This window comes from Mobula birostris, chromosome 7 (assembly GCF_030028105.1).
Source record: "Mobula birostris isolate sMobBir1 chromosome 7, sMobBir1.hap1, whole genome shotgun sequence".
Classification (NCBI taxonomy): Eukaryota; Metazoa; Chordata; class Chondrichthyes; order Myliobatiformes; family Myliobatidae; genus Mobula; species Mobula birostris.
In genome coordinates this window covers 168,151,236-168,166,024 of record NC_092376.1, presented here as the reverse complement: position 1 = coordinate 168,166,024, position 14,789 = coordinate 168,151,236, and the positions used below count along the sequence as shown (strand labels likewise).

Below are 14,789 nucleotides of genomic sequence, written 5' to 3'. Positions count from 1 at the left end.
TATTGACCCCTTCTTGTTCCTAACCTCCACCCACAGAGACTTCGTAGACAATCCCTCCATGGTGTCCACCTTTTCTGCAGCCGTGACACTATCTCTGATCAACAGTGCCATGCCCCCACCTCTTTTGCCTCCCTCCCTGTCCTTTCTGAAACATCTAAAGCCCGGCACTTGAAGTAACCATTCCTGTCCCTGAGCCATCCAAGTCTCTGTAATGGCCACCACATCATAGCTTCAAGTACTGACCCACGAGCTCATCCGCTTTGTTCACAACACTCCTTGCATTAAAATAGACACATCTCAAACCATTGGTCTGAGCGCGTCCCTTCTCTATCACCTGCCTATCCTCCCTCTCGCACTGTCTACAAGCTTCCTCTATTTGTGAGCCAACCTTCTCTTCCCCAGTCTCTTCAGTTCGGTTCCTACCCCCCAACAATTCTAGTTTAAACTCTCCCCAGTAGCCTTAGCAAACCTCCCCGCTAGGATATTGGTCCCCCTGGGATTCAAATGCAACCCGTCCTTTTTGTACAGGTCATACCTGCCCCAAAAGAGGTCCCAAAGATCCAGAAATCTGAATCCCTGCTCCAATCCCTCAGCCATGCATTTATCCTCCACCTCATTCTATTACTATACTCACTGTCGCGTGACACAGGCAGTAATCCCGAGATTACTACCTTTGCGGTCCTGCTTCTCAACTCCCTTCCTAACTCCCTGTAGTCTGCCTTCAGGACCTCTTCCCTTTTCCTACCTATGTCATTGGTACCAATATGTACCACAACTTCTGGCTATTCTCCTTCCCACTGCAGGATAACTTGGATGCGATCTGAAACATCCCAAACCCTAGCACCTGGCAGGCAAACTCCCGTCCAAGTTTCTTTCCTGCGTGCACAGAATTGCCTGACTGACTCCCTAACTATAGAGTCCCCTATCACTGCTGCCATCCGCTTCCTTTCCCTACCCTTCTGAGCCACAGGGCCAGACTCTGTGCTAGGGATTCCCAACCTGGGCTCCATGGACCCCTCAGTTAATGAGAAGGACCCATGGCATAAAAAAAGTTGGGGACCCCTGCCTGAAAAGAACATAATCTGCTGGGTCACCAGGGTTAAACCACCACTGACTGAGGATGTGGAAAGGTCAGTGTCAATATATTATTTGGAATTCAATGTAAATGTTTCAACTGGTTGTCAGTTTGAGTTCAAGTTTAGTATAGCATTTAATTTCATTTACTACAAGTGATTGAGCTTCAGGATATTGCATGTAAATTATTACGTCCTAACAGTTGCTCAGTTGTGACACACTTGTTGCTGAGTTCTCTGATGCTGTACCATGATACAGTGCTGAGAGAGTGCTCCCCAGCCAGGGGCACAGTTGTTCAGATAGGATTTCCATATGAGGAATCGCCCATAAGACCACAACACATAGCTGGAGAATTGGACCATCTGGCCCATAGTGTCTGGTCCACCAATTATTTCTGAGTAGATGGACACCGCGGTATAGTGCAGAGCTAGAGGGAGCGGAAATGCCTAATAGAGGGGGAATAACTTTAAGGTGATTTGAGGAAAATATCAGGGGGGGGGTTGTCAGAGGTAGGTTTATTACACAGAGTGGAGGGTTCATGGAATGTGCTGCTTGAGATGGTGGGGGAGACAAATACATTAGGGATATGGAAGAGACTGTTAGGTCAGCACATAGATGGTAGAAATATGGAGGGCTATGTGGAAGGGAAGGATTAGATGGGTCTTCGTGTAGGTTAAAATATCGGCACAACATTGTGGGCTGAAGAGCTTGTACTGTGCTGTAATGTTCTATGTTCTACCCAGCCAGAGGCACAGTTGCTCAGATAAGATTTTAAACTGAGGAATGGCACGTAAGACATGGAAGCAGAATTAGTCCATTTGGTTCATGAATACCACTCTGCCATTCAGTCTTGGCTGAGTTAATTTCCCTCTCAATTCCAGTCTCCCACTTTTTCCCCATAATCTTTGAGACCCTTATTAATCAAAAGTCTCCTCACCTCCACTTTAATACACCCAGTGACTTGGCCTCCAAAGCCATCTGTGGCAATGAATTGCACGGATTCACCGCCCTCTGACTGAAGAAATTCCTCCCCGTCTCTGCCTCTTCAAGTGCCTGTGGAAGGTTTTGTGAAACTATTGTGATGTGTCCTGACTTGGTGGTTTCTTTCGATAGACATTGAATACATTGAGATCCGTTCTGATGCTGATGAGAATGTGTCTGCCAGCGACAAAAGAAGAAATTACAATTACCGTGTAGTCATGGTGAAGGGTGATACAGCTCTGGACATGAGAGGAAGGTACAGTGCTGGACAGAAGGTATGGAATAAATCTCAGATTCTGTGCTTCATCATGTATTTAACATCAGTGAGAGAAGGGCAACAATATTATTCTTTTCTCTCTGGTCTTTTAAAGATTAGCTTTATTTGTCACATGCACGTCGAAATATACCGGGAAATGTGTCATTTGTGTCAAATCAAATCAGCTGGGTGGCTGCAAGTGCCGACATACTGGTGTTAACCCACAGCTCACTAACCCTAACCATACATCTTCGGAATGTGGAAGGAAACCGGGACACCCAGGGGAATCTCGTGTTCATGGGGAGAACGGACAAAACTCCTTAAAGGCAATGGCAGGAATTGAACCCTGAATGATAGCTGCTGGTGCTGCAAAGCAGTGTGCTATCTGTTATGCTGCTGTAGCATCTCTCTGTACCTCCTCTCTGAGGCATTAGGTAAAACTTCATATAATAATGTAACTAATCCAGATTTCCCTGATAATATGCTAAATCTAGTTCATTTTTACTGAAGGTTAGCTCTATGTAATTATAGAACCACAGAACACTACAGCACAGAAAACAGGCCATTCGGCCCTTCTAGTCTGTGCCGAAACTTTATTCCGCTAGTCCTATTGACCTGCACCCAGTCCATAACCCTCCAGACCTCTCCCATCCATGTATCTATTCAATTTATTCTTAAAACTTAAGAGTGAGCCCACATTTACCATGTCAGATGGAAGCTCGTTCCACACTCCCACCACTCTCTGAGTGAAGAAGTTCCCCCTGATGTTCCCCTTAAACCTTTCCCCTTTCACCCAAAGGCCATGACCTCTCGTATTTATCTCTTCTAATCTAAGTGGAAAGAGCCTACTCATATTTACTCTGTCTCTACCCCTCATAATTTTGTAAACCTCTATCAAATCCCCCCTCATTCTTCTACGCTCCAAGGAATAAAGGCCTAACCTGTTCAATCTTTCCCTGTAACTCAACTCCTGAAGACCCAGCAACATCCTAGTAAATTTTCCCTGCACTCTTTCAATCTTACTGATATCCTTCCTGTAGTTAGGTGACCAGAACTGCACACAATACCCCAAATTTGGCCTCACCAATGTCTTATACAACCTCACCATAACATCCCAACTCCTATACTCAATACTTTGATTTATGAATGCCAGGATGCCAAAAGCCTTTTTTACAAACCTGTCTAGCTGTGACGCCACTTTCAGGGAATTGTGTATCTGAACTCCCAGATCTCTTTGTTCCTCCGCACTTCTCAGTGCCCTACCATTTACTGTGTATGTCCTACCTTGATTTGTCCTTCCAAAATGCAACACCTTACACTTGTCTGCATTATATTCCATCTGCCATTTTCTGGCCTAATTTTCCGGTTGGTCCAGATCCCTCTGCAAGCTTTGAAAACCTTCCTCGCTGTCCACAATGCCACCAATCTTAGTGTCATCTTGTGCTTAACTATGTGATTACTTTGGTCCTTTCCTGTATACTCTTACGCCTCTGGCCTTTATTTGTTCATTTATAAACAATATTATTTCTTTGATCATTTTAAAAGTCCATTTCATTTTCTTCAGCTACAGTTGGAAATGATGTAAATTCTCTCCTTTAACCAATTTGCACTTCTAATTCAAAGTTGATTAAAGCATGAAGTATTTTTTTACATAGAGTGGTGGGTGCATTGAGCACGCTGCCAGAAGTGGAGGTGGAGGCAGATACATTAGGGGCATTTAAGAAACTCTTACATAGGCACATGGGCAGAGGGCTCTGTAGAAGAGGAAGGGTTAGATTGATCTTAAAGTTGGTTGAAAGGTCAGCACAACATTGTGGACTGGAAGGCCTGGATTGTGCTGTACTTTAATGTGTTCTATACAGTATTCATATATCTGAGTTTTTAACCATTAATGACTCATTTCAATTCGATCAAGTTTAATTGTCCTTCAGCCATACATGAATACCCATGAATACAGCCAAACGGTGGGCACGTGGACAAGTGGTTAAGGACTAACCATTGGACTAGCTACCCGAAGGTCGTGAGTTTGAGCCCCAGCCGAGGGAGAGCAAGGCACTTAATCACACATTGCTCTGCGACAACACTGGTGCCAAGCTGTATGGGTCCAAATGCCCTTCCCTTGGACAACATTGGTCTCGTGGAGAGGGGAGACTTGCAGCATGGGCAACTGCTGGTCTTCCACACAACCTTGCCCAGGCCTGCACCCTGGAAAGTGAAGACTTTCCAGGCGTAGATCCATGGTCTCACAAGACTAACGGATGCCTTTACAGCCAAACGAGAGAGCGGGGCCAAGGTGCAAACCACAGTACCAGTGGTCCCACAGCACAAAACACACGGAGAACATGCAAACAAGAGAAAATCTGCAGATACCAGAAATCCAAGCAACAGACATAAACTACCGGAGGAACTCAGCAGGCCTGGCAGCATCTATGAAAAAAGTACAGTCAACGTTTCAGGCCGACACCCTTCGGGAAGACTCACAGAGTCACTCAGTGAGTCCTGCTGAAGAGTCACGACCTGAAACATCGACTGTACTCTTTTCCATAGACACTGCCTGGCCTGCTGAGTTCCTCCAGCATTTTGTGTGTGTTGCGTAGAACATACAAGATAGCAAGCACATAAAGATATCAGTAAGATACAGACACACAAAAAAAATAATCCCAACCTAAGCCATGAATGCCACAGAGCCTAAAGGCCTGAACTGTCCTGCAATGTTTTGTGTTCAAATGCAGCAAAAGCATTTTACCCTTGATGGCTAGATTTCTCCTTGTGAATGAGAGTTAGTGCTGTTGGGGAGAATAGATGGGTTAGGGTAGCATTCATGTAAAAATTAATGGTTAATGTTTGGTGTGGGCCACGTGGACTTGTTCCTTTGCTTTGATACTATGACTTTTTCCCTGAGCCATCTCTGCCTTGGTGTCTGAATTCACTCTTATAATGCATCAATGCCTTTGCATACTAACTATCCAACTGAATCCGAACTTGCTTGTTCTCCAGCCCTGGCATTGCAGATCAGGGCTGTTCAGTGGCACGTAGAGAAGAGCTGTTGTCACTTGTCACCTGGGTTCAATACCGATCTTTGCATGTTCTCCCGGTAACTGCATTGGGTCCTGTGAGTTACCCAGGTTCAGTCCCGATCTCTGGTACTGCCAATGTGGAGTCTGCACGTTCTCCCTGTAAATACATTGCAGTCCTTCAGTCTTCCTCCCACGTACCAAAGAAGTGCAGATGGGTAGGTTAATTGATTACATTATAAGATGGCAGAGCAGCCTCTCTGGCTCCAACTAATGATGTCTAAATGTCAAATCTTCTAGAATATCTTCTGTTATTTGTTAATTTATTTGTGGTAATATTGCTTTATGTGTTTTCTGTGTCTATATGTACTGTGTGTGGACCTTGGTCCAGAGGAACATCGTTTTGTTCATGTCAGTGTACATGTGAACAGTTGAATGATGATAAACGTGAACGTTGTAAATTGCCTGAAGTGCATAAGCGAACTGTAAGATTTGGGATGGGAAATTGAAAGGAACGTGGGAAAGATAAGATATTCGTTGGGATAGGATTAGTGAAAATGTGGATGCTTAAAGATTGATGCGTACTTGGTGGAGCAGGTGACATATTTCCTCACTCTTAACGCTATGACTAGTCTCCTCGGACCCTTTCTGGTACCACACCTTCTTTCTGTAGTGTGGAATACAAACTGTGTGCAGCACTCTTAATGTGGCCTGATTAGTACTTTCCGTGGAATCTAACGTGACCATAACATATAGGAGAAGAAATGGGCCATTTGGCCCATCAAGTTTGCTCTGCCATTTCATCATGGCTGATCCATTTTCCCTCTCAGCCTGCCCCCTGTATCCCTTCATGCCCTGACCAATCAAGATTCTGTCAACCTCTACCTTAATGACTAGGCCTCCACAACCAGCTGTGGTGACAAATTCCACAGATTCACTACTCTTTGGCTAAAGAAATTTCTCCTCATCTCCATTCTAAAAGAACGTCCCTCTGTTTTGAGGTTGTGTCCTCTGGTTTGAGAGTTCCCCCACCATAGGAAATGTCCACTCCACATCTACTCTATCGAGTACTCGACATTTTACTCTGCTCAACATTCAACTGGTTTCAATGAGTAACCACACTCGTCTCACACACTCTGACTCAGCCACTGAAGGAAGGCTTCTCTCTGACTTGCTGTCTCATTCCGTTTCAGGTCCTGGCCTCGCTCATTATCCGCTTGGCTCTGGCGGAGACCTTCTGTCTGAACTGCGGAATTTTAGCTCTGGATGAGCCAACCACAAACTTAGACCGGGAAAACATTGAGTCACTGGCCCATGCTTTGGTTGAGTGAGTATCCTGAATGGACCTAGAAAACATTTCGATCTGTAGGAGTGAGCATTCTGCTTCATCCCAAATTAATTCTAGTTTCCTCTTTGCATTGTGTTGGGATTGGCATTCGTTCATTTTCGTAGTATCCTTCTTCTAACCTCAAGTGTAAATGCACCACCCTGATCTACTTCTACACACTGCATCAAAGTGTTAACCTCAATTACGACAGAACAGTGAAGGGCTATGTAGGAGGAAAAGATTAGATTGATCTTAGAGTGGGTTAAAAGGTCAGCACACCATCATGACTAGTCCTCATCCAATCAGGTTTCCGCTCTCCCACATTGTTTCCCGTTGAAGGAGAAATAATCGATCAGGAGAGATGGACTATGGGACTATAAATACCACTGGACTAGACATGCCCAGGCATCATCCCTGATGAAGGTAGCAGAGTTTGTTATTGAAACAGCTGTTGTAATCAATACCTGTACCCGGCTGGAAGCCTGACAAGAGTTTATTCGTCTAAACCCACTGGTTTCTCATTAAGGCTGTGGAGTGAAGGGTTTCAGTCATGAATCCACAACTTCGTTGTCCATTTCTGGAAAGTGGATGATATACCAACCGACCTTAGGAATGCAGTAATTATAACCATTTGAAGAAGGAAGACAAGTCCAACTCTCCTCCCCCAGTGGAGCCTGATGATTGAAGAGTGAGAACTGTTCCTGAACCTGGTGGTGTGGGATCTGCACCTCCTGCCTGATGGTAGTAGCGGGAGGAGGGCACGACCTGGGTGGTGGGGGTCTTCAATGATGGATACTGCTTTCAGGGGCAATGCTCCTCGAAAATGTGCTGAATGGTGTACATCAATGAAACTGAATTGGAAGCAGATCATCCATCATCCAGATGGACTGCCCAAGAAGAAATGGAGTATTATCACTAAGTCAAACTAATGCTTTGAAGATATTTTTTATTACATAAGTTCTAGATTCCATACCCAACAGCTCTAAAATGCTGTGAGAGATATTTTAAACCAGATACCATGCTTGCAGGAAAGTGTTCCAAAAAGCTTAATCCTCTTTGTAAATGGAGTCACTTCATACTTAAATGCTGAAGCTGACAGGCTTATGCTCTCCATGCTTAAAAAAGTGTGTGGAACTGGATAAGTGGAATAAAACGAGAACTGTGTCTCTCTCCACACCATTTCTGGGAGACTGAAGCAAAGTCAGAAGCCTTTGAAGGAATGTGAGCTTTGACAGCCCTGCTTCCAGTCTCCTGTTCCTCCAAAACCCTTATGCTGTTGCCTCACAGATTCTTGTCTGCTGTCCTTGCAAAAATACAGTACGCTACAGCCCACACCATGACCTCTGACTGAACTGTTGTAACAACACTTGCAGACTGGTGTGGAGACAAGATGCTAGTGTCTCAGTACATCTTCTCCTGAAATCCTCATTCATGTGTTTGTGACATTCAGTCTTCAAATATTTCAATGCTTTTTCTCCATGTCTCATTCTCAATTTACATAGACTTTAATTCACTGATGGCTTCATCTATACCAACCCCCATTTACTCTTGACATAAATGTCCCAGAGGTATTAATTGCATACAGTCTTAATTATTATACACTCAGAACTGTGTGGTCTGATTCTGCCTAATTCCATCTACAAGTTTGAAGACGACACCACTGCAGTGGGCCGCATCTCAAGTAACAATGAGCTGGAGAACAGGAGGGAGATGGAGAGCCTGTTGGCATGGTGTCTTGACAACAAGCTTTCCCTCACTGTTAACACAAGAAACATCATTCATTTCAGGAAGGGGCAGTGCACACAATCCTGTTTACAGCAGTGGAACACAGAATGCAATGCAGACAGAGAACAGATGCACGGCTGCTACACATCCTATCCAAATGAGTTATGGCTTGGTATGGTAAATGTTCTGCCTGTGACTGCAAGGAACTGCAGAGACTGGATACAGCTCAGCACCTCAGAAACCAGCCTCCCCTCCATAAATCAGCCAGCATAATCAAAGACCCGGACATTCTCTCTTCTTTTCTCTTCTCTCCCCTCCCATTGGGCAGAAGATACAAAAGCCTAAAAGCGCACACCACCAGGTCCTGCTGTTGTAAAACTATTGATAGTTTCCTAGTGTGATTAGATGGACTCTTGACCTTTGAATTTAATTCATGACGTCCTTGCATTTTATTGTCCACCTGCACTGCACCTCAGTACATGTGACAATAATAAACCAATTTCAATTAATTACATATATTTAAGTTCAGGTGACAACCCACACCTATCCTGTAATTCTATAATCTGCCACAAGAGTGCAGAAATGCCATAAAGCCAAAGAATTTAAGAGAGTTCTGGACTATAACTCTTCCCACCCTGTCACTTGTAAAAATGCCATTCCCCTTCACTAGTTTCCTCCATCTCTGCCATATCTACTCTCAAGGTGAGGCTTTTCATTTCAGAAATAGTGAGATGTTCTCCTTGTTCAAATAATGGGGCTTTCTTCCTCCACCATCAATGCTGCCCTCACCCATATCTCTTCCATTTCGCACACACTTACCTTCACTCTGTCCTCCCGCTGCCCCACCAGGGATAGGGTTCCTCTTGTTCTCACCTACCACCCACCAGCCATTGCATCCAGCAGATAATTCTCCATAACATCTGCCATCTCCAACAGGATTCTACCACCAAATGGATCTTTCCCTCCCCACCACTTTCTGCTTTCCACAAGGATTGCTCCCTACCCGACTCCCTTGTCCATTCGACCCTCCTCACTGATCTCCCTCCTGGCACTTATCCTGGCAAGTGAAACAAATGCCACAACTGCCCCTACATCTCCTCGCTCATTACCATTCACGGCCCAAAACAGTCCTTCCAGGTGAGGCGACGCTTCACCTGTGAGTCTGTTGGGGCCATCTACTCTATCCAGTGTTCCCAGTGTGACTTCCTGTATATCGCTGAGACCCGACATAGATTGCAAGACCGCTTCACCGAGCATCTACACTCCATCCGAAAAAAAAAGCAGGATCTCCCAGTGGCCATCCACTTCCCATTCCCATTCCGAAATGTCCATCCATGGCCTCCTCCACTGCCACAATGAGGCCACACTCAGGTTGGAGGAGCAATACCTTATATTCCATCTAGGTAGCCATCAGATTGATGGCATGAATATTGGTTTCTCAAACTTCAGATAATTGCACCCCCCCCCCCACCGCCCTTCACCATTATCCCATTCCAGTTTCCTTCTCTCATCCTTCCCTTTCTTCCATGGTCTTCTGTCCTCTCCTATCAGATTTTCCCTCCTCCAGCACTTTATCTCGTTCACCAATCAACTTCCCAGCTCTTTACTTCACCCCCACTGGTTTCACCTATCACTTTGTACTTCTTCCTCCCCTCCCCCCATCTTCTTACTCTGACCTCTCATCTTTTTTCCAACTCCTGAGGAAGGGTCTCGGCCTGAGATGTCAGCCGTTTACTCTTTTCCATAGTTGCTGCCTGACCTGCTGAGTTCCTCCAGCATCTTGTTTGTGTTGCTTTGGATTTTCAGCTTCCACAGATTTTAGCGGCTTTGGAAGCAAATGATCTTTTTCCCTTTTGGAGATCACATAGACACTGAGAGTTCCTCCTGTGTGCGCTTACTGGTCATACTTGCATTTTGTGGCAAACTGTTTTGCTGAAAACTTGATCTTTAAAAATTACTGAGCAAGGATCTGGAACCACATTTTGATTGAATACTTTGATAGTTAACTCTGGCATCTCCATGTGGTCATATTTACATGTTAAGATCCACCCGTTTCCATCTGTTTATCATCCTCCTAATTTTCGCATTATGTCCTACTCCGAAAAATTAACTGTTAAGCCTCTAACCTTTTAGGGTTTAAAGTTTGGCTTTATTTGTCACATGTACTGTACATTGAAATATACCGTTAAAAGCATTGTTTGCATCAACAACCAACACCATGGGTGTGCTGGGGGCAGCCTGGTAGTGTCACAATGCTGTCAGCACCACCATAGCATGCCCGCAATTTACTAACCCTTATTAATTAATGTCTTTGGAACTGGGGAAGAAATCAGAGCATCCAAAGGAAACACACACAGTCATGGGTAGAAAGTACAAACTCCTTCCAGACAGTGACGGAATTTAACTCTGGTCCCTGGCACTGTAATAATGTTATGTTAACTGCTGTGCTGCTGTGCCACCTCTTAACTTTGCCCTTGTTGTAGTCTTGCTGTGCCTTAGCTCCCTTCATCCCATTCCACACCTGCCCATCAATACCACTCCCCTCCTTTTACCCCCCCCCATTTCCCATTTCTGACTCCCTCTCAGTCCCTGACTTGCCCTCATCCTCCCTCACCCCACCTGCCTTCTCCTTTGGCCACCTCACCCTCTCAACCACTCTTCCCCTCCACTCCCACCTCTCCCTCCCTCCAGAACTATTCTTCAACCCACATTCAGTGAAGCCGATAAAACTGATGAATTTTTGCACATGTTGACACATGCATTGGCCTGTTGGCTTCCCAGTTAGCTGAGAGAATTAAATGTGTCTCTTTCTGAGACCCGTGATCATAGACTGACGTAAAAGCCATGGCCAACCCAGCTTGAAGTCTAACTTGAACCCAAAACGTTTTGCTACCCCTTAGCCAAGCTTTGCATTGTTAGCAATGGCAATGAGGTTTGGATTACAAGTGTGTTATCCTTCCTAACAAAGAAACAATTGTTATTAACAGGGATCAACTTTTGTTGCCATACACATTTATGTGTATTAGGGATTTGCTGTTATGTGTTAGCACAACATACAACAACATTCAACAATTGTAAAGAATGATACTAAACTTTTAGAATAAATGGATTTGGATTAAAATGTACATGAATACGTAATTGCCAGCATGTATATACCAGCAGCATTTTAAAAAGTGATTTAAAGTTATAAACATGAGAAAATCTGCAGATCTGGAAACCCTAAGCAACACACACGAAACGCTGCAGGAACTCAGCAGGACAGGCAGCATCTATGGAAAAGAGTGCATTCGACATTGTGGTCTAAGACTTCTTCAGGACTGGAAAGGAAGGGGAAAGACACCAGAATAAAAAGATGGGGCAAAGGGAAAGCGGACAGCCGGAAGGTGATAGAACTGTTTATTCATCTCCATTGACGCTGTCTGACCTGCTGGGTTTCTCCAGCATTTTGTGGGTGTCGCAGTGGTTTAAAGTGTTTACCATGAAATGCAGTGACTAAGATAATAGAGAGTGCGGGGGGTGGGGATGGGACTAACTAGAATGGTTGATCAGATTAACTGCTTGGGGGAAGAAACTTTTAAGGTGGCATGAAGTTTTTTTTTAATAGCCCTATAGTGCTTTCCAGAAGGGAACTATGGGCAAAGACAGTTGGCTGGACGGGTGGCATCTGCGATGACTTTTCCTGTCTGATTCTTTGTCTCGTGCAAGTCCTGTAGTGATGGCAGACTGCAGCCAATGACCAAGCTGTGTTGCTGTTTTCTAGGATAATAAAGAGCCGCTCAAACCAAAGCAACTTTCAGCTTCTGGTGATCACACACGATGAGGATTTTGTCGAGTTGCTGAGCCGTTCCCAATACGTCGAACACTTTTACCGTATCAGGAAGAACATCGACCAATGCTCAGAAATCATTAAGTGCCGCGTCAGCTCTTTGAACACCCATGTTTAGTAAAAATGTTATGTCATTAATTATAGTTTTCAGGGTAAGCTGCAGCGAGAACCATTTTATGAATCAGATACTATTCTTTTTGGATGATTGTGAGAATAGTCTTGTACTTTCTATTTTGTTGTTGATATATAATTTGAGTTTTCTTTTTTGACATGTAACAATGTTGAACTGGTACAAAAATAAAACCAACTTGCTTTTCTCATCCTTCACTCTCCCACCTGTGCAACACTGAAGTCAATCATAGGTGTGAATTTCAGGCGGATTCAGAAAAGTACAAATACAGTTTTTCCATGAACTATGTTTGAAATAGTACACTCAGTGGCCACTTTATTAGATACACCTGCAGACCTGCTCGTTAATGTAAATACCTGATCAGCCAGTCATGTGGCAGTAACCCAGTGTCTAGAAGCATGCAGACGTGGTCAAGAGGTTCAGTTGTTGTTCAGACCAAAAATCAGAATGGGCAAGAAATACAATCTAAGTGAATTTGACTGTGGAATGATTGTTGGTGTCAGATGGGGTGGTTTGAGTATCTCGGAAACTACTGATCTCCTGGGATTTTCATGCACAACTGCATTTACAGTGAATGGGAGGGAACACAAAAAAAAAAATCCAGTGAGTGGCAGATCTGTGGACAAAAATAACTTGTATTTAGAGAGGTCAAAGGAAAATGGCCTGACTGGTTCAAGCTGACAGGAAGGCGACATTAACCCAAATATCCATGCACTTACAGCAGTGGTGTGCAGAGAGAATCTCTGAATGCACAACAGTGTGAACCTTGAAGTGGATGGGCTACGGCAGCAGAAAACCAACCAGGTTCCACTCCTGTACCTAATAAAGTGGCCACTGAGTGTAGAAAAGACAGGCACTTCTGCCCACCAGCCATGATGGGGAAATTAAATGAATCCCATCTGCCACCACACGATCTGTATCCCTTCCTACTCTGCCTGTCTAAGTGATTCTTAATTATTACTATCACCATCACTGTCACCACCAACCATTCACTTCATATTCCATGCACTTAACACGCTTTTTGTAAATACTTGCCTTGCACTCTCTTTTTATTCTCCCCCCCCCCAAGTTAAAGCTATATCCTCTAGCATTTCATAAACACAAGAGACTCTGCAGGAGTTGGAAATCTTGAGCAGCTCGCACTAAATGCTGGAGGGACTCAGAAGGTCAGGCAGCATCTGTAAAGCGAAATAAACTGATGAAGAGTTTTGGCCCAAGACATTGACTGTTTATTTCTCTCCACAGATGCTGCTGGTCGTGCTGAGTTCCTCCTGCGTGTTGTGTGTGTTCCTCTAGTATTTGACATTTCCACCATAGACAACTATCTGTGCTATCAATGCGTTTCACTTTACGTACCTCTATCAGCTCTCGCTTCAGCCTCTGACGTTCCAGAGAAAGCAATCCTAATATGTCCAATTTATACTCTCGAGTCCGGGAGATGACTTGCTGAAGTTCTTCTGCACCCTCTCAAAAGCCGCCACATCTTTGTATAAAGCGGTGACTAGAACTACACACAATGCTCTAAATGTGACCTAATCAAAGATTTATACAGTTGTGATGTGACTTTTCCACTTTTATACAGAATGCCTTAACTGATAAAGGCTAGTATTGTTGTATGCCTCCCTTAACACCTTATCTACTTGAGTTGCATTTCCAGGGAACTATGGGCTTGCACTCCAAGATCCCTCTGTACATCAAGGCTCCTAGGGGTCTTGTCATTTACCATATAATTTCCCTTTATACATTTGATCTCGCAAAGTGGGACACTTTGCACTCAATCTGCCATTTCTCTGCCCAGATCTTTAACTGATCTATATCCTGTTAAATCCTTTGACAACCATCATCACTATCTACAACTCCACCGACCTTTGTGTCATCTGCAAACTTCCTAACCAGCCCACTTTCTGTACCCTTTCATCCAAACCACCACAAACAACAGGGGTTCCAGAATTAATCCCTGTAGGGTGGCACTTGTCACAAATCCCAGTCAGAGGAACACCCGTTCACCATTATCCTCTGCCTTCCATGGCCAAGAGATATCTAAAACATGTGATAATTAGAGTGAATGGGGAAGCTATGTTGTCGTCCAGTATTAGCCATTTTCTCAGTGCAGGCAAGCTGATATGTGGCTGACTATGCACTTTCTTCAAATAAAGTTTCATCTTTCTGAATCTTTGTGAATCTTGCTAGTTTATTCTGCTCTCCATTCCAGCTAGGCCCTTATGGAAGTTCCAAGTTGTGCCTTGATATCACCTAAGATTGGTGCAGCTTGAATTCTTTTAACAAGCTTGCCCGCTGTCCATCAGTCTCAGGAAGCAGAGAGCGAAAAGGGCAGTGGACAAACTTGATAAACTCTGAAATTGGCTGTTAGTGACTTGACACGCTATACACACTCTTAAATGTACCATGAACTAAGTACTGAACTTTGAAAGCTATCTTTAGCGCAATTATTGGCC

At 44.2% G+C, this 14,789-nt stretch overlaps 1 protein-coding gene across 2 annotated transcripts in view; it reads left to right on the top strand.

The window, feature by feature from the left end:
* rad50 (RAD50 homolog, double strand break repair protein) overlaps positions 1–14,504 on the top strand; it is a 200,868-nt gene extending 186,364 nt beyond the window's left edge. Inside the window, exons 24-27 of one of the 2 annotated variants that reach the window (XM_072264068.1) lie at positions 2,188–2,330; positions 6,519–6,652; positions 12,138–12,355; positions 13,579–14,504. In XM_072264068.1, coding sequence (XP_072120169.1) covers positions 2,188–2,330; positions 6,519–6,652; positions 12,138–12,321 — 461 coding nt within the window. In that variant the 3' untranslated portion in view covers positions 12,322–12,355; positions 13,579–14,504. Of the gene's footprint in view, positions 1–2,187; positions 2,331–6,518; positions 6,653–12,137 lie in introns of both variants that reach the window. The other variant, XM_072264067.1, reaches the window with a different exon arrangement.
* The last annotated feature ends 285 nt before the right edge of the window (positions 14,505–14,789 follow it).